This window comes from Euprymna scolopes, chromosome 36 (assembly GCF_053919585.1).
Source record: "Euprymna scolopes isolate OS-2025 chromosome 36, ASM5391958v1, whole genome shotgun sequence".
In the NCBI taxonomy this organism is placed as follows: Eukaryota; Metazoa; Mollusca; class Cephalopoda; order Sepiida; family Sepiolidae; genus Euprymna; species Euprymna scolopes.
Window position 1 is genome coordinate 48,328,165 of NC_136517.1, and position 18,988 is coordinate 48,347,152.

The 18,988-nt window shown below is 32.0% G+C and overlaps 1 protein-coding gene across 28 annotated transcripts in view; it reads right to left on the reverse strand.

Annotated features, from left to right (window-relative positions):
* LOC145260458 (plasma membrane calcium-transporting ATPase 2-like) overlaps positions 1–18,988 on the reverse strand; it is a 567,808-nt gene that overhangs the window by 58,542 nt on the left and 490,278 nt on the right. For all 28 annotated transcript variants that reach the window (XM_080118538.1, XM_080118534.1, XM_080118531.1 and 25 more), the window contains 2 exons: positions 15,052–15,159; positions 5,207–5,392 (listed from right to left, as the gene is read on the reverse strand). In XM_080118538.1, coding sequence (XP_079974664.1) covers positions 5,207–5,392; positions 15,052–15,159 — 294 coding nt within the window. The remainder of the gene's footprint in view (positions 1–5,206; positions 5,393–15,051; positions 15,160–18,988) is intronic.

The following is an 18,988-nucleotide window of genomic DNA, read 5'->3' on the forward strand; positions in this document are numbered from 1 at the left end:
CTTGAAGGAAGATACAGAGATTAACATTTACCGAATCATGGGAATTCATGCCTCTATTTACTTGCTTCCCTATAATTTGTAATATCAGAACAGATACTTCACTTTAAAGTCATGCTTGATAATCTTGATAATAGAACTATGTTAATTTAAATACCTCAAACACATTAAGACAAATTTAAGTTTGGTATATTTTACATCGCCCCACTCCAACTAGTTGAATTGAATAAAGGAGGAAATGTCTTAAAATGCATTTTAATTTTCTCTTTGCAAATAAGTGCAAGGTATTCACACATTTAAACTGCAAAAAAAGCATTATTAGGTTAGGTCAAATTTAAAACAAAAACATAAAACAAAAACAAAAACAAAAAACAATAAAAAAAAAATTTTAAAAAAAAGAAAAAAAAAAGAAAAAAAAAAAGAAATGGCGGATCATCTACCAATCTTGGCTCAGATTTTAATTTAAGGATAAAATTTAAAGACGAAATGAAATAAGTTTTGCAAATGAACCAGCCACGGTTTATTAGATTTTCTGTTACCAACATAAACAGAATTCATAGAAATTCCAGGCTCAACTTCAGAAATCAAGTTTTAAGTTTATCTACATATGAACTGTCCCTATCCAGCATTGCACACGAGTTTTAACTTATTTTTATCTTGTTCATTATTCTGACCATTTTTTTTTAATAATACATGTGCAGTGTTGAGTGGTTCTATTAATAGTTTATTATAAATCTAAATCAGAGTTTATGACGAGATTAAAATAAGAAAACAAGAATTTAGCAAAACTCTTTCTATAATTAGGTATTTCTAAATTTGTTCAATAATTTAGTTACCAAAAGCAGAGTTATAGGTACTTTTTAGGTCTTTGTAATAAATTAATGCTAAGTGGGGCTGCTCCAAGACTAGGTAGAATCTTGATTGGGCATAATCTTTATGTGACGACATACCCAAAAAACATCTTGTGAAATCATAAAATACTACTGAAACAGCTCGGATTGCGGATAACGTTTGCTTCCATAATTATGATCAACTTATTTCAGGCAAATCTTCATTATCAGCTGCTATTTTGACTGATGTAATTATTTGATTATATAGAAATTAATGAGGATTAAATGTACTCCTGAACGCCATATTACCATTTTTATTCTTTTAAATTTTATAATTTTTAAATTATAAGACTATGCTGCTTATTGATGCCTGGTGCTAACAATGACACTTCAATATTATTAAAAAAACAAAACAGTAAGTAAATCTCTATATATAAATCTATATTCCTGTCCGTTTGCGCACAATGTCATATCACTGTGAGTATATATATAAAGTAGTAATGTTTGTGTGTGTAAAACTCTCCTGTTCAAAGAAATATATAAATCTATTTTAGGCTATTTCTTGCAACAGAGATCTGTGTGTACACCTCTCCTGGAAAGAAATATATAAATCCGTTATAGGCTATTTCTATCAAAGGAGATTAAACATTCAATTTTATGCATGTTTTTAAAATCTGCACCGAATGAGTAACCTCATCTGCATATTACATTAAAGAAAATCTATTTTAATAATTAGCTCGATCTTATTATTTGCTTTAATAGATCGTTTTAATTGTACTATTTAGAAATATTATTTAAAATTTATTTATTCAGTTTATTTTTAATTCAATCCATATTTAATTTAATTTATTTTCAATTATTAATATCTGACAACAGTTGCGGTTAAAACAAGAAGTCTCATATTAAACTATAAGAGTGATTTGTCTTAAGCTAATACTTGCGGTTTTTGTTTGAAAACAGAGGCCATTTTTTTTTTTTTTTTTTTTTTTTTTGCAGTTGAGTTACGCAAATCACAGGTAATTTGGAAAGACTAGAGTTTAGGTGACAAAATACTCTTGACCCCTTTATCACATAAAAGGAACCAAATTCTCTAATCACTTATGTTACTATACCAACAATATGTAAACAACAATATCTGTATTTCAGAAGTTAACAGTTTTAAATAAGCAGAACTTCTTTTTAAAAAAATAAACAATATGAAAACAATTTTTTTAAAAAAAGAATAAACTTATTTATTTTAAACAATATATACAGAACTTTAATTTTAAACTTATTTATTCTTAAAAAAGAAATTCTGCTTATTTAAAATTATTAACTTCTAAAAAATACCAATATCATTGTTTACATATTGTTGGCATAGTAACATAATGGTGATTAGGGAGTTTGGTTCCTTTTATGTGATAGAGGGTTCGAGAGTATTTTGCCACCTAAACTCCAGTCTTACCCCTAATTTTTTAAAAATCGTAACCACTTAACACTATTTTGGGCACTTCTGCAGTTCAGCAACATGTCAGCAATGGAAATGAATTTGAATGAGAAGTGCCATCTACCGGCAGTTCTGTGAACCTCAAATATAACCTGTTTCTCCGATAACGCAAAACTATATAATAATGAAGTAAATACCAAAGAAATATATTAAAATCAAAACATTGTATAAAAATTTATCAAAATATAAGGTACGTATGCATCCTTTGAATGAGACATAACTCAGCGTTTGCTCAGCTTTCTCTGGAGCATGATGTCAACAGCAGGATTATGCTGAGCGTCGCCAATGAAATATAACAATGATACGTAGAAGAAAAATAGCCAAATTTTAAATGTAGAAACAGAATAAAGAAAATTTAAAAAAAAAAACAAAAAAACTACTGTAATTTATAATTTTTATTAACTTTGTGAAGAAAAGTTGTTTTTTTTCTCAAATAATTTTTAAGCAATTTTTTTTTTGTTTCAAATACAATTTAAGCAATTTTTTTTTTTTTCAAATACATGTGTAAGCAAATGTTTTTTTTTTATTTGTTCAACAAATAACAACAAAAGTGGGTGGGTTGGGATTGTTTTTTTGTATGTAGTTGGAATCTTTTTTTCCAATGCCAGGAAAATTTCCGGTCCTTTTGATACTGCACTATTTTAGTTTTTTTCAGGTTAAATTCAAGTTTCACATTTTTTTTTTTTTTTTTTTTTAAACTGTTAGGTGGAAGCAAAAAAAGTTACAATCACCCTCTCCCCATGTTAAGAATAGCGTGCGAAATATTTCAGCATGGTAGCAAAACTGCACCAGTACTAAATTTACTTAGGAAGATTTTTTTCTTCAATTTTTTGGACAACGGCAAAATGGACGGAGAAAAGATAACGGACATGTAAGGAAGCTTTTCACCAACTGGGTACCTTTTGACAATGTGAATTAAAATGGAGACAAATGGATCGCTGTGTGCCGATCCCAACCCACATTCGTGCTGGAGGTTTTTATTTGTTGTCATCTTGAATGCGCATAGGTATATCAGTTTGCAAAATCTCAGCTGAAAATTTTGTGCATTATCAAAGTTCCCAGTTCGGGTTGTTGTCCACCGTCGACATTTAACATTTCCATATCCCCAGCCATAGCTGTTGGTAATGCTCCCTCTTTTTGCTAGGATGCACCGACTTGCATGTAAGAAATAGTGGATTTTTTTTTTACATTTAGGATCCAAATTTTCGTCTGCTGCTCAGGCAGGCACGCACATCAAGTTGAAACTCGGCGCATGGTGTTGTGATTGGCTGATCGCCATGTTACACCAGACAGCGGCTAAACCCAAGTTGATCACGTCGTGTTCCAGGGAAAACTGAGCCAAACCCTGAGCCACGTCTGGTTCAAAGGATACATAAGTACCAAATATGTTAAATATGTTATTTATTCTTAACTAGCAGGAAAACCCAGTGTTGCCCAGGATTGAATTCTTATAACGCCATATTATTTCCTTTATTTCACCCTTTAATATAATCAGAAGAAACTAACATATTAGAAAATTTTCTAAATTTTAGTGTCTCATATGGTTAAAGTTTCATTAAAATCAGCTATTGTACATAAATGTATACATTGAGTACCTTAAACAGATTGTGGTCTTTTTTGATAACTGTATTTTGCTTACAAACACAAACTTACAATGCAGTTCAGTGTTGAACTAGAGTGCTTCATAGTGGATTGAAACTGGAGAGTTCATCTATTGAGAGCATGTATCCAACAAACTGCTTCCCATAGCTTCACTGTAACCCTGGTAGAACGGCTCCCAAGTACTACCTCTTGTCAAAAGGCAGTTGGTGATTTTGACCTCTCTATCTAGAGGTCATTCCTTTATCTGCAACGTGAGGAGCCAGCGATGGAAGTTTTCATCTCCATACCATTATCACAATTAGACAATGATGAAAATCAATTATTCCATTGAATGGTTTGCAGCATAATTTGTCACTTTCTGTAAAGATGCATCTAAGTGTAGCCAATCAATCTTGTGCCATGTTTGTTTAAAGTTCATTTTTAATTTTTTTTTTAGCCATGCAAAAACAAAAAACTGTTGAAAGATACATGAGAATGCACCCTTGTCGTAATTGTTAAACAAGATGGTAAATTAAGCCACTCATCCCAAATTTTAAAACAATTTAGAATAATTCCATAGTTTAGTTTTTCTTATAAAATTTTACCATTACCCAAAAGTAGTTTTAAAAATAAGTCATTGCAACAATACAAGATTTTGCATCATTTTTTTTGTTTTTTTAATCATTTTAATAAAAATGGATTATATTTTAATCTTGTTTTAATTCTAACATAATATAGGTATAATTAATACTTACATAATTACTTATAAGTAGCATGTTGTATAATGACAATCATTTTATAAGAGCCTTTGTAAAGATTGGTAAACAATGAAATGATTAGTTAATAATACTAATCATAATAACAATAGTAACAAAAAGGCATTCATTAAAACAGTTAATAAAAAACTTCAAATAAACAGGCCATCATAATTTGTGGCATTGCAACATTCAAACAAAATGGTTCATGCAATGCAGTAAAAAAATATATGTATATATACATATTAGATTATATATATATATATATATATATATATATATATATATATATACATATACACACACATACATACACTATATATATGTATGTGTATACAATGTGTATGCATATATTTGTTTTTATATATGTATAAAAAAAAAAAGACTAAACTAATATATAAGCTCATTTATAAAATCTTAAAAAAGGCAATCAAATTATATATTTTTTTTTTTTTTTTTTTTGAAAGCAGGAAAATCCTGAATAAAATCAAATCCTGTAAAACTGAGGGAGAAGTTAAAAAAGAAAAAGATAAAGCCTGGAAGAAAAAAGAACTTACCTGTTGCTGGAGTCGTGTGAGGCCCCGAACCCAAAGTATCTGACCTCGCCTGCCAACATGGTCATCAGCCATCGGCGAGGAATCTGTTTTTCCTACGTCTACTTCATCCATGTCCAATTGTCTCTGGGTTGTTCTTCCCCATGCACATATGTGCGGGAGTTTGTGTGTAGGGATAGTGGTGATGATCTGAAAACAAAGGATTCAAAGATGCATTCAAATCCATAAAATAAAATTTTAAAGGGAGTAATAAAATCTAAAAAAAAAAAAAAACAAACTTTAATTCACACAAGACAAAGCATATTATTACTGATAAGGCGCTATTGTGATAGCAAGATGTTTGCTAAAATTGCATTTAAATTTCTGCACATTGGTATGGACAGTAAAACAGTGAGCAGAAAAGAAGTTCCAGAGGCAAGTGGTTTGAGCAAGTTGGCTTTTAGAGTAGAAAAACTTCTGGTATTTAGAGATCTCTACAATGGAGGTGTAGTGTTTTGATGTGAGTCTGGTGCATTTTTGTTGTGAGGGTACTAATGAAATAAGTTCATCAGAGCACATTTGGTGGAAGTATTTGTAAATCAAACAAGGATGCAATATTGTGACGATGGGACAGGGGCTGAAGCCTGGTAGACAGTGTGGAACATTAGGTTAGAGACTAGTGGTTAGTACACCAGCTCAGATGTGGCAACAAACTCCAGGGATAGACAAACAGTGGCTTTAAAGAATTATAAGATACTGACAGATGTGAGAAGTTATCTAGCCCAGCAGAGGAAGCTTATTTTCTTTGCAGCAGACTTGGCAACATCTGATAAGTATTTATTCCATTTGATGTTGCCTGACAATGTCAGTCTGAGTTGTGAAATAATTATGTAAATGTAGTAAAATTGGGATACAGGTAGGAGGTTTATCTATTTTTTTAAAGCATACCAAATCATTTTCAAGTTAATTCAAAATCTAGTCATTTTAGTAAAAAGTTGTCTGCTTCAAGTTTTTAATATCTTCATAGTACAAATGTTGGATTTTATTATTTTAATTTTATGACATTGTCATTTTTTTTTTTTTTTTTTTTTTTTTCATCAACCTTTTTCAGGTTATTTTAAGAGAATTAAGGAATACTGATAGATACTACCACTTTGGGTTAGAGATGATCTGGGATTAATGGCAACTAAAGGAACTCTCCACAGATCATCAGATGTAGTTTAAAGTTATGCTTAGGGCCAGGTTGAGAAGTAGAGCAAGCAAAATAAAAAATGTACTGGTGACGAATTCTTAGGTGGATGCGAAGTAAACATCTTGACTAATGCTGTCCAAGGCAGTCTAGTATTGTACTTGGAACTAGCAAATAAATGTTTGATTTTAGCAAGATTATTATTCAAAAATTTTGATACGAACAAATACATTTATAAAAGCTTTAAAACAAAAAAATAAAAAAAATAATTTTGAAGTTTTCAAAGTAAATGTGAATGCTGAAAATTTCCATATTAGTTTCTTAAAGAGAATACAGTTTCTACATAAAATAGTTTTCAAATTCTTCAAGTGGGGAATATAAAATGAAGCATTAAATGGAATCATAATAAAGATTATAAATGCATTAAAATTATTCTTTAAAAAAAAAAAAAACCCTGCATAATTAACTTAATTAAATGCACCTTTTATAATTTTTACATAAAAATCGAATTATTTTGTGTCAAACGATTGGTATTACGATAAACCTGTAAAGAAATCTAAAGTGCAATGCAAATTAGTTGAAACTACTGTTATAACTTCAATAATTCAATCATTCCAAATGTCCAATCAACTAAGGGAGATAACTCTCAAACTTCAGTCATAGCTTTGCCTTTCACATGTATGGGATATAACTAGTATAAGATTTTTTGGTGCTTATTCGGAATAATTATGAAAATCGAAAAATAAAATTTCAATTAAAAGCAATATTATTTACTTGTCATCTTGAAATTTATAACATATTATATAAAACATTCATTTTCAAGATCTAGCAGTCTGCCACCATTATTTTGAAATCCCCTGATATCATGCAGTTATCTCCCTTGTTATAATAAGACCTATTTTGTTAATTATTTGATACTTGTTTTGGACTGGAGATCTCCGAAAAAAAAATTTCATTTAATTTGATAGAGTAGTTTTTTTTTTTTTTTTTTTTTTTTTACAGTGAAAAAAAAAAAAAAAAAAAAAAAAAAACACGTTTTTATGAGAGCACATTGAAGTTAGCCATTATGGAATTTTTTTAACACACCACGGGGAGATAACTCAATTTAAAGTGCCGACACTCCCTCCCCATCTTTAATACTAGCTTTTCTTCCTAAAAGTCAAACCTTTTGCTTGGTATCATAACATTGTTTTTGTTTTTTTCACTGTAAAAAAAAAAAAAAAAAAAAGGACTTGATGAAATTAAGTGAAATTTTTTTTCAGAGGACTTCGTTCCATAATGGATATAACCCCACTCTCCGATATTTTCATTTTTTATTGTCTTGATTAAACTGTACAAGTACCAATGATTTAAGTAAAACTTAAAATTTTCTTCAAAAGCAATTTTCAATAATTAATTTTCTACTTTATCGTTCTAAAAGGTTTTTTTGACTATGTTACTAATTTCGACATGACAAGGAAGCAGATGACATTGCTTTCGATTAAAATTCAATTTTTTTTTATTTTTGTATTTCTTTCAAGACTGAGGAAGTAGCTTCAAATAAGCCTACAGTGACAAATCAAATCTTAGAACAAGTAGAAGCTGGATTAAACCTGGAGGCTTCAGCTACGACACAATTACAAGAATCACAATTTAAACTCCAAATTCCTTATGCTTAAGTGCACCAAAGAAACTGATCATTATGTAACTTTACCACCACTCCAAGAGATGATGATTCATTTCAGTGGTGGAAGACGACACAAAAGACCTTACCAGTGCTGAGTAAACTGGCTTCAAAATATTTAAATGGACCAACTTCGTCTGTGAAGAATAAGAGGCTCTTTAGTACAGGTGAACCTACGAGAAAAATGCTGTGTCCTGAGAATGGAGAAATTCTGTTCCTACATTATAACTTAAAAGTATTCAACTTTAAATACCAAAAAGACTATAAGAGCGGAAGAGGCAGGCAACAAGAACAGAAGAGGAAATAGAGCAGCAGCAGATGCAGAACTTCAGCTAATAGTTACTCACTTAAAGAACTGCAATTTGTAGTTGGCTTGTATTTCTTTTTTTCTTATCTAATTGTTTAATTATATTCATTTAATTGAAAATTGTACTTTGTAATTTTATTTAATAAAAGGCAAAAAAGGCCATAATAGTGGCCAGACACTTAATATCAAGTTAAATTAGCAGTAACTATGTTAATGTATCAAATTTATCTTCCGAGTCACTTGGCAGTTATGAACTAGTTTAAATTTAATAGCAAAGAGAAAAGTAATTAATCAGCTGATTACCTACCGATCAATCAGTACATCCCTATTATAAACATTCTGGTAATTCCTTTACAATGTCAATTGCTATGTTTAGTGCTTGCATTTCAGCAGTAAAGATAGAAGCATTGTGAGATAGTCTTAGATTTGTTTTTGTTCCTAAACTCTAGTGACCGCTGCTCCAACTCATCTGCATAAGTTTGCAGCCTTTTAAAGTATGACTCATAAGCTGCACTATAAATTAGGCTGGCATAATCTAATTTTGATCCAATTAATGCTGTGTATAGGAATAATTTCATTTTAACTCCTCAGTCAGTTTTAGAAACGACTTTAAGAGATTTAAACTTTTAATACATTTTTGTTTTACATACTGTGTAGAACTTTCAATTTAATTTGCTTTTGAAAATAATTATTTAATTTGTTGAACTGGTTATTATTCATTTTGAGTTTGGATCAGGATATGCTTCGTTACAGAAGTGTAAGTTTTGTTTACCAACTGTCTTTCTGCATTTGATATGTGTGTGGATGACCAGAAAATAGGAAAGTCCTCCACAAATAGTGATTTCTCAAATTCATGATTAACCACCTAGATAACATCATATTATAAAGAGTGTTAATGATAAAATGGTGTCCTGAAATACTTCCATTTCTCGTGAAGTTTAAATATTATTGGTTTATTTCTAACTCTGAAAATATATTTTGAGAGAAAATTTTGTATAAATGTAGTTTGTCTACCTTTTAAGCCTGTTCTACTTCTTTCATGCTTCCATGCCGTGTTGTAGGCCTTCTCAAGATGGAAAAGGCCTGCACTAACATGATGTCTTCATATAAAGCCATCTCTGATAAAGGTGTCAAGTCACACTAGTTGATCAGTAGTACTTCGGTTTTGTCGAAAAACATTTTGATATTCTGATATATATTGATATTTCTCTATATAATTTTCAATCTTTCATTTACCATTTTCTCCATGTCTTTACATAGACAGTGAAATAGATCAATAGTTTATTGGGATTGTTGATGCATCTTTTCTGATTTGCTATGATTATAGCTCCATGCTATGTTTTCGGAAATATCTACTACATCTTATTAAAATCTCTATTTTTAGAGGTTTTGCTGGTAATTGTTCCAGAAATCGATAGTGTACATTATATCATCTAGTTGTATTATGAGATTTTCTCAGAGTTTTTCAGTTAAGTAATAATGAATGGAAAGTTGTAATTTTCTGTATTGCCTGATATTTTGATCTTTCAACAATGCTTCCGATTTTTTGAAACATAAGATTCCATATTATTTTGATTATTCAGATTACTGTTCTTATCTTGATTGTTATTCGTGTATTTGTTACGGTAGATGTAATCTCCGACCTTCTTCAGGTGTATCTTGTCAAACTCTGAAATCTGTATAAAATTTTGAACAAAACCCTTTATTTAATCCACAAGTATAGCATGCTCACATTAAGTCAACCATAACTAGATAGAAGTCCTAAGTGTATTTCGAGTGTCACCTGCACTGAGGATTGAACCTTCAACTCCCAGAAAAGTGTAACGTACAACTGAATTTTATCAAGTACTTTATCCAGTATGCCACCGGTCTGCAATTATAGTTTTGGTGTGAGCCGTGGGGTTTTCAGTTTTCGACACTGAGGGTTTAGCGTCTGTTTTACCTCATGATCAGTTGAGCTAATTTGTTTTTCTTTGCTTATCTTTTTCTTATCATCTAGTACTTGAGGTGGTGGTGTTTTTTTTCTTTCATGCAAGTTTTCTTTTTGCTGTTTTTGTTTTATTATTCATATTCTTTTAGATTTATCTGAAATTTTAACCATTTGTTATGATTCAGTTTGATTATCTTTTCGATGAGTTTTCTGTATTGATTGTTGAAATGTTATAATGCTTGGGCTTGTGGATGCCTGATTGTAAGAAAAAGAACAGAACACAGATTAATAATTAACAGCTTGGTCATTGTGTAGCTGGATCCCAAGTCTTATTTTCCTTTTATATATATCATTTCAGGGGCAAGTAACTCTTTTGGGATTTATGTCCCTTTGATTGCAACATTACACCCCTCGCATTTTTGGTAGAATGCATTGTCCTCTCTTTTTTTTTTTTTTATATATTACTTCATTATAAAGTTTTTGAGTCTTTTTAATGATGTTTTGTCTCAGAAGTTGGCCAGTAATTGTGGTTGTGAGTGTCCCCAGTGCTCTTTTTGCAAGTCAGACTTCTGGGTTGCACTTGAGCTCACGCGCTTGAACAGAGAAGAGTTTCTGGTGACTTGATGGTTTCCTCTCTGCACAGTGATCATGTTGCCCTTTTTTTGTAACCTCACCCAGAACTTGTTTCAATATACAATTATCTTAAAGCCTTTTCTTCTAACTTTAGAAGATACACATCCCTGTAGAATTTGTTCCAGATTCTCCCGGTCAGTATTTTCAAAATCAAGCATTGAAGCCAACACCCATAGCCTTGTATGGTACAAGTCTAGACTTTTATTCGAGCTTTGCATGACCCGTTGAAAATTGAAAATTTCAGATGAAGTGGGTTTTTTTTGAGGTGTGAAATAGTTGGTTAGTGACTTTATCATTTCATATTCATTTGATATTATTGAGCCATGTTCATGAAACTGTTGCTTTTAAACCCTTAATATCTCATCATTGTTGCTAGATGAAATGTAATGCCTTCACTCACAAGTCTCAGATTGTAAGAAAAAAAACAAAACAGAACACAGATTGAAAATTAACTAAAGTCTGCTCATTGTGTAACTGGGCCCTAAATCTTATTTTCCTTTTATATAGAGTAGAACCCTGGGATACAGTGGCCCTAGGATACATTTTTTTTTTCAGGTTACAATGTGGAATACAATGTTTTCCAGCCTCTGGTTACGGTATTTACTCTGCCTTATGGTGTTTTTCATAATCTTTTTTTTTTTTTTTTTTTTTTTTTACAAAGGCATCACCACATTATCAAGGCCCAGAGGCCACTCAAGGATAAGGGTTAAAGAGTGTACAGTAGAAGTTGGTCAATATAGTAATCATTAGTAATGAAAATTTGGTAAATTTAATAACTTATATGGAACGGCTCATCAAGAACTTATTTACTTTAGACTTGAACAAAACCATATTGTAGTCAGCCGGAAAGCAGGAAAACGGAAGACAATTCCACAGGCGTGCAGTTCTAAGAAAGAAGCTTTGTTCATGGAATCTACGTTTAGGTTTAGGCACAGATAAAGAGTGGGGGAAATTATTGATAGTGTTTACAGCTAGACGAGTGTTTCTTGTGAAAGTTTGGCGAGGGGGGACCATAGATTGAAGCTCAGTTGAACACTTTCCATGAAAATAACGATACATCAGAGACAAACTCGCAACATCTCTTCTGTGAGATAGAGGTTGCAAGGAGGAGAAAAGGACATCTCCTACGAGGCTACGAAGTCTATTTTGAACTCTATCAAGGCAGGACAAGTTCTTTCTAGCAGCTCCTGCCCAGATGTGGCAACAGTATTCCATCCTTGGACGTACCTGGCTCTTATATAGATAGAGAATAGCATCAGCAGTGAGATATCTACTGGATCGATAGAAAGATCCCACCATTTTTCCAGCGGCCTTGGCAACAGATTTGATATACGTGTTCCATTTAAGATCAGGAGTAATGGTCAAGCCCAGAAGCTTGTCAAAACTTGAGGCCTCCTGAAGACGAGAGCCATTCATTTCAACTGATGACAAATGTGGATTAGAATGTTGATGATGTAAAGAGAGAAGCTTGGTTTTAGATGCATTAAAAGTAACCAGCCACTCCTTTCCCCATTGTACTACGTGCTCAAGATCAGAGGAGAGAGAATTGGAGAGAACTTGCTCGTTTACTGTCTTAGATGTGGTACCATAAATGGTAGTGTCGTCAGCATAAATGTCTACAAATGATGTAAGGATATGATTTGGAAGATCATTAATGTAGATCAGGAAAAGAGTTGGGCCCAGGATGGATCCCTGAGGGACACCGGCATTAATATTGTGAGCTTCTGATTTTTGCCCCTCAACTACTACTCTTATGAATCTATCAGAAAGAAATGATTTAATAATTGAGAAGACTTTTCCAGCTATACCATAGCTAGCGATCTTATGAAGTAAACCTTTATGCCATACCCTATCAAAGGCTTTAGATATGTCAAGAGCAATTGCCCTAGAAAGATTGCCACCGTCGAGAGATTTGCTAATCCTATGCGATATAACTGTAAGGACATCTGCTGTAGATCTAGCAGAACGGAAACCATATTGAGTGTCACTAAGAAGGTTATTTTTGTTGAGATGTTTGATTACTTCTGTATTTAATACAGATTCTAGCAACTTACTCATGACGCACAGGAGACTTATTGGCCTGTACTGAGAGGGGGATGAGCGATCACCTGAATTCTTAAATACAGGGCATACTGATGAGATTTTCCAGGGAGATGGGAAACTATTCTCCTTAAGACAACGTTTAAACAGTTTTGTAAGTATGGGCGCTAGTTCAGGTTGAAGTTTTTTGAGTACTATAATTGGAATACCATCAGGGCCAGTTGCTTTACTGGAATCAAGGTTTTTGATTAGCTTGGCAACATCACGTACAGATATACGTATATCACATAGCGTGTTTTCTGATACAAGAGGAAATATTGGGGGTTGGCGGTCTTGGTCGCAAAGGGTAGAATTAGCTGCAAAGTTCTTGACAAAGAGTTTGGCTTTGTCTGATGCTGACGAGATTACCTCAGATCCATTGATAATAGTTGGGATGGAGCACACGCTTCTGTTCAGGATTCTGTTTGCTATTTGCCAAAACTGGTGGGAACCAAGCCGCTGCTCAGCTACTTTGGACTTAACAGATTGAGCATACAACTCTCTTGCGTTCCTTATTACTTTCTTACAATGGTTGCTGGCAGTCCTGAAAACGGCTTTAGTTTCCATACATCTATTACGTTTGAAGCAGTGGAAAAAGTGATTTCTGTGCGCAATGGCAGCAGCACATTCTGGAGAGAACCATGGCTGGCTGTTAGGTTTTTGCTGAAATTTTTTAGAGGGTATGAAATGGTCAATACCTACAATTAACCATTCAGTTAGGTCTAATACTATAGAGGACACATCCTTCTTTTTTGATTATATGCGTATTATATACTGTACTGTATTTTTTTACTAATTTGTAATGCCGTATCCTGGGGTTCTACTGTATATCATTTAAGGAGTAGATAGCTCTTTTGGAATTTTTGTTTCTGATTGCAACATTACAATTATTTCATTTTGTTGGTTTTGGTCATTTCTGCATGTGTTTTATTTTTTTTAAAGTAAGATTCAACAATTTTCTTTGCTTCTAGGAAGAATATAATTCTTTTATTTTACTTCTATAATTTCTTTTTATTCAATTTTGCAGCTTTTACAATAAACTGGGTGTTTAAAAAAACAAATTTTATTATTGTAGAGCTTTTCCATTTTTGACAGGTTTGGGACATTTTTGTTTACTTCAACAAGGTTTTCAGTTTTTTTTTTTTTAACTGACTCTGGGTTACTCTTACTAAGTATTTTTTTCAATTATGGTGATAATTCACTCATTTTTTTCTAGTAATTCGATTACTAAGAATTGTAAGAAATTCTTAGGGAGGCTGGTTATTTTGGGGTTGTATATTTTCTTTTAGCTTTTTTTTTCTTTCTTATTTCATCACCCTGACTTCCCATTACCTCGGAGCTCTTTGTAAAAAGTGGCAGGAGAAAAACTCATTCACCCTAACACAAAATACGAGGATGACATACTTTGGTTTGGTGGAACACTGAGCAATCGTTTTCGATTGATTTTACTTTTTGGGGTTTAAGAAAAATGTTTCAAATGTCACAGCCATATTTATGTTTTTTTTTCATAACCAACTGATCCCAAGTCATCTACCATATTTGTGTGTATGTGTGTGTGGAGGGGTGGTTGATTAGTATTAGTTATTAGGAGTTGGAATCAAAATATTAGTTATTGTGAGTAGCTTGGTGTAGCTTTTATATGGTGAGGCATGACTGATCGAATCTGGCCTCTTTGACTACTTATCTAGCCAAGGTAAAGACGAAAGTGGTGTGCTGCAATGCACATATCCACTTTCCTAGGTTATGGATTGCTCAGCAACCAAGATCTTATCCTTAAGCATAACAAGTTGCCAACTATGGCAAATTGGTGGTTCCATTGTGTGTGTGGGGGAGAGAGAGAAAAAAAGAGAGAAAAATTGTTTTTGGTTTTGCAGAACAGAATGAAATTTAGCAAACAGAAAAGAAAAAGCAATAACATCAATATTTAGTGCATTTTAGGTCAGGAGGCTGGTATCTTCAGACTGCCTAATTTGGTAACACCAGTAGAGAGATAGCTAGGAGGTAGATAGAGATATCTAAAGAGAAAGGGATAGAGAAAGAGCTAGAGATATAGACAGAAGGAACTTACCTGTCCCCAGATGAGGGCACCAATTCCCAGGAGTAGACACCACAACCATTGGTCCAAACTCAATCCTTTGGTACTAAATGCAAAGCCTCCCACTTCAATAATAATAACCTATAATAAATAACAACAATAAACAATATTTTTTAAGCTTACTTCTATTCACTTATCAGAGTTTACTAAAATCAAAGAAAATCCACAAAAGTTATGTAAATTAAATTCTTATTAACTTTCCCGATAAACAAAAACAATAAACTTTACTTCCTAACTTACCACAAAGCTTTCTAATTAAATTCACTTGGAAAACACTTTTTTAAAAACAATACTTATAGAACTGCTGATTGATGTTAGCTTTGCTTGGATATATACTGAACTGATCAAATGGCAGGTGGAGGGCTTAGAAAAAAACAATTCAAAATATATTAAAAGTCACATCCTATTTAAGGATACACAACACTTCCATTTCTTAAAGCTGTTACCACCTCCTAAGGATGTGAACTATAGATTGAAGTTTGGGAAGCATACACATTGTATCAGTCTATGTTGTTAAGCAGATCAAATCATGTTCTTTGTAAGTACAGCAGAAACCATCAATTAAGTTGAATTGAATTACTGATGATATTGTTTGGTCATTTGCATAAAATAAAATTAACAATTTTAAAAAAATTGTTTACATGTGAAGACAGACATTTTTAAAGTAAAGTTAATTATCAAATAATACAAAAAAAAACTAAGTCTTCCAATATTCAGGCTGAATTCATTCAAGATCTGACTGTTTTTCTAAACCTTCAACCCTATCCCAGACTCCACAACCCTAGTAAAAGCATTAACAAAACTAGTCTTGAAAACAGATTGATGTTCATGCATGCAAATTACTTAGCGAGACCCGGATATAAGATATTTATAACCTTTAGGGGACTCTCTTATATCCGGGTTGCAGTGTACATTAACGCAGGCTCTAATTTGGGTCCAGAAAAAAAAAAAAAAAAAAAAAACTCATATTCTGGCCTCTTATATCCGGGTACACTGACCTACAGAAACACGACTGAGCACAAAATTTTTGGTTAAAATCAGCTAATATATTTCCTAATTGCCGGCGTAGCGCTACTGGAAGCGGTGACAAGGTAACTCAGTTCCTTCACTTTTATTGTTCTTCAGTATTTCTATTGTGAAGTGATTTATTGAAATAAAATAGAAGAAAAGGACATCATTGAAAAGTATACAATAAAAATTAACAAAATTATGCAGATAAAAATAACAGTCTTTATTTGCACTTTTAATAACAAAATTTAAGAAATAAAAGCTTTTTTTTTTAAAAATTTTATAAGAAATATGTTTATGAAAAAAAAAAAAATGCTTTTATATATTAAATATATAGTACTGTTTTGGTGATGCACAGTTCAGTGGCTGGCATTACTTCATAAACTAAATAGTTCATTATTTAAAAAGATTTTAGAAAGTGTTTTCGATTTTTTTAAAAAAGAACCCAAAAAATGTTTTCAATCATTCTTAAAAAAATTAAACTAATTTCAATAATTCTTAATTAAAATAATATCACAAAAAACTTTTCAATGATTATTAAATAAAAAAAGAATAAGAAAAATGTAAAAGTACATGCACAGAGGAGATATAGGCATAAAAGAAAAAAGCGAAGGAACTGATGTGACGAGTCACTGCTTCAAGTAGTGCTACATCGGAAATACAGAAGTGTGTTAATTGACTATAACCAAATTTTTTCCTATTGTAAATAGCCACTTGACAAGGAAAACATTATGGTTGCTGTAAATTCAGTAAGTGTACATCTCTATCATAATAATCACTTTGCATGAGATAGCTGCTGCTTGTTTATATTGGTGATCTTTTAAACCAACATGTTTCAGGTGAAAAGATTATATTTACGTGCCATGTTGAAATTAGTATACCCCCCCTCTCCCACACCAAATAATTACAAATTAAAAGCGAATTTATCGACTTATCGAGTTTTATTATATGTGAAAGAGTTCAGTATGACAAACAAGGGAGATACCCCTTGGCTTAAATTAAGGATTCGTCATTTTTAAAAAACAAAAGAAAAAAAAAAGATCTCAGAACTTAATTGTGGATGATCTTTCATTAAAACTACACCAAGTTTTTTTTGTAATTTATATTAATTTTTACATGATATATATGTAATGTTTTCACCTGAAATACATTGGTTTCAAAGATCACCAACTCTCTTAAAATCCAACATAAACAAATTCCCAATAAACCACTCCCTTAAGACACTTTATCAAATCTCCATTACTAACGATTACTACAATATTATCCCACTGATTACTGTATACGCAATAACCCTTATCCCCGAGTGGCTTCCGGGCCTTGATAAGTGGTGACTACCATGTAAAAAAAAAAAAAAAAAAAAAAAAAAATCAATTCACACAAGCACGAGATATCTCTCTAGAGGTTTCTTTGTCTTGAATCATTATCTTACACTGAACATTTATAGATTGTGATACAATTTGTTCAAATGTAAATGAATCGTTTTTCTACAATGGATAACTCAAATCAAACATTGGCACGCAGATGTAGACATTCATATGTAGTTCAAGCAAGTTCACAATAATACTAAAAATACAAATCTATATTAAGTTGGGTCCATTTAATTTGCATGTTTAGTGAGAAAATATTTCAAACTAAAATGTAACAGACTGACAAAGCCTTATATAGAGACACATGGATATGCCTTAAATATGAAAAGATTTCATTCAATGAATTGTTAGGATGAATGGAATTATTTTTTTGTGTTAAATATGCTGGAATTTATATAAAATAAATATTGTAACGACCAACTAAAACAATGGATAAGAGAAAAAGAAAAACAAACGGGAAAAAACAGTCATTTGGTGGAATTTTGTTTTATTACATATCAACCATTGTTGGATTATTTAATATGAAATCCATTCATTTTTGTAAATGCTGCAAGTTTTTTTTATATTTTTAATTCTTTTTTTTTTTTTACTTTAATTCATCCCAAACAGGGCATGTTACCACAGAAACAAAGGGGTTACAGCTAAATTAATAAGGGGCATCCTAAATAGGGAGTTGTGCAGCAAGATGTTTATTCAGAGTACATTCAAATTTCTGCATATTGGTGCAGTTAAGAAAAGTGAGGAAGGGAAAGAGAGAGAGAGAGAGAGAGAGAATTCCAAAGGTTAGCCGTTAGAAGGCTTTTTACTCGAATAGCTTCTTTCTTTAATCATTTGGGGACCTCCACAGTAAATGAATAAAATTTAGCTGATTGTTGGGTTATCAGCTGTATTTAAGTTGAGGGGTGTGGGGACGTGGCACCAAGTTTGTTGGAGCACATTCTATTGTGCTTGTAAAACAAGCACATATTGATTTCATGCTGTGTCTGTTTGATAGTTTTGTTTTGTGGCACATCAATCCTCTTGGGTTATCCAATATCAAATCTAGTCAATTTGGATAAAGTCTATGCTTTAGGTTATTAATATTTCCAAGTATTCATTCATGGTAGAAATTTTGACACACATCACTGGATACAGTTTCATATCATAGGCAAGACAGATGTCACTATGGACAATGTCACCACAGGTCAGATGGACCTGGGAGTAATAGCAATGAAGTGGTGACTTAGCACTCCCTAAATTGGGGATTTAACACTTGATGCAGTTTAATGAAAGAAAGTGGAGGAATCTATGTATTTCCAATAATATTAATGCACAAATCAACACTAATATACAACACAGGGCTTTACAGACAAATTTATTTTTAGTTAACCTTTAACAACTAAATATTTTTGTTTACTAGCCAAATAGAAAAGTTACTAGCCAAACCCTCATGATTTTTGGAATATGACATCTTTGTTTCATGATGAGTACATACAAAGATTTTTTTCTGTAATTTTTTTTTTAAATAAGTGTAATTCTAAATATACAACAAATTT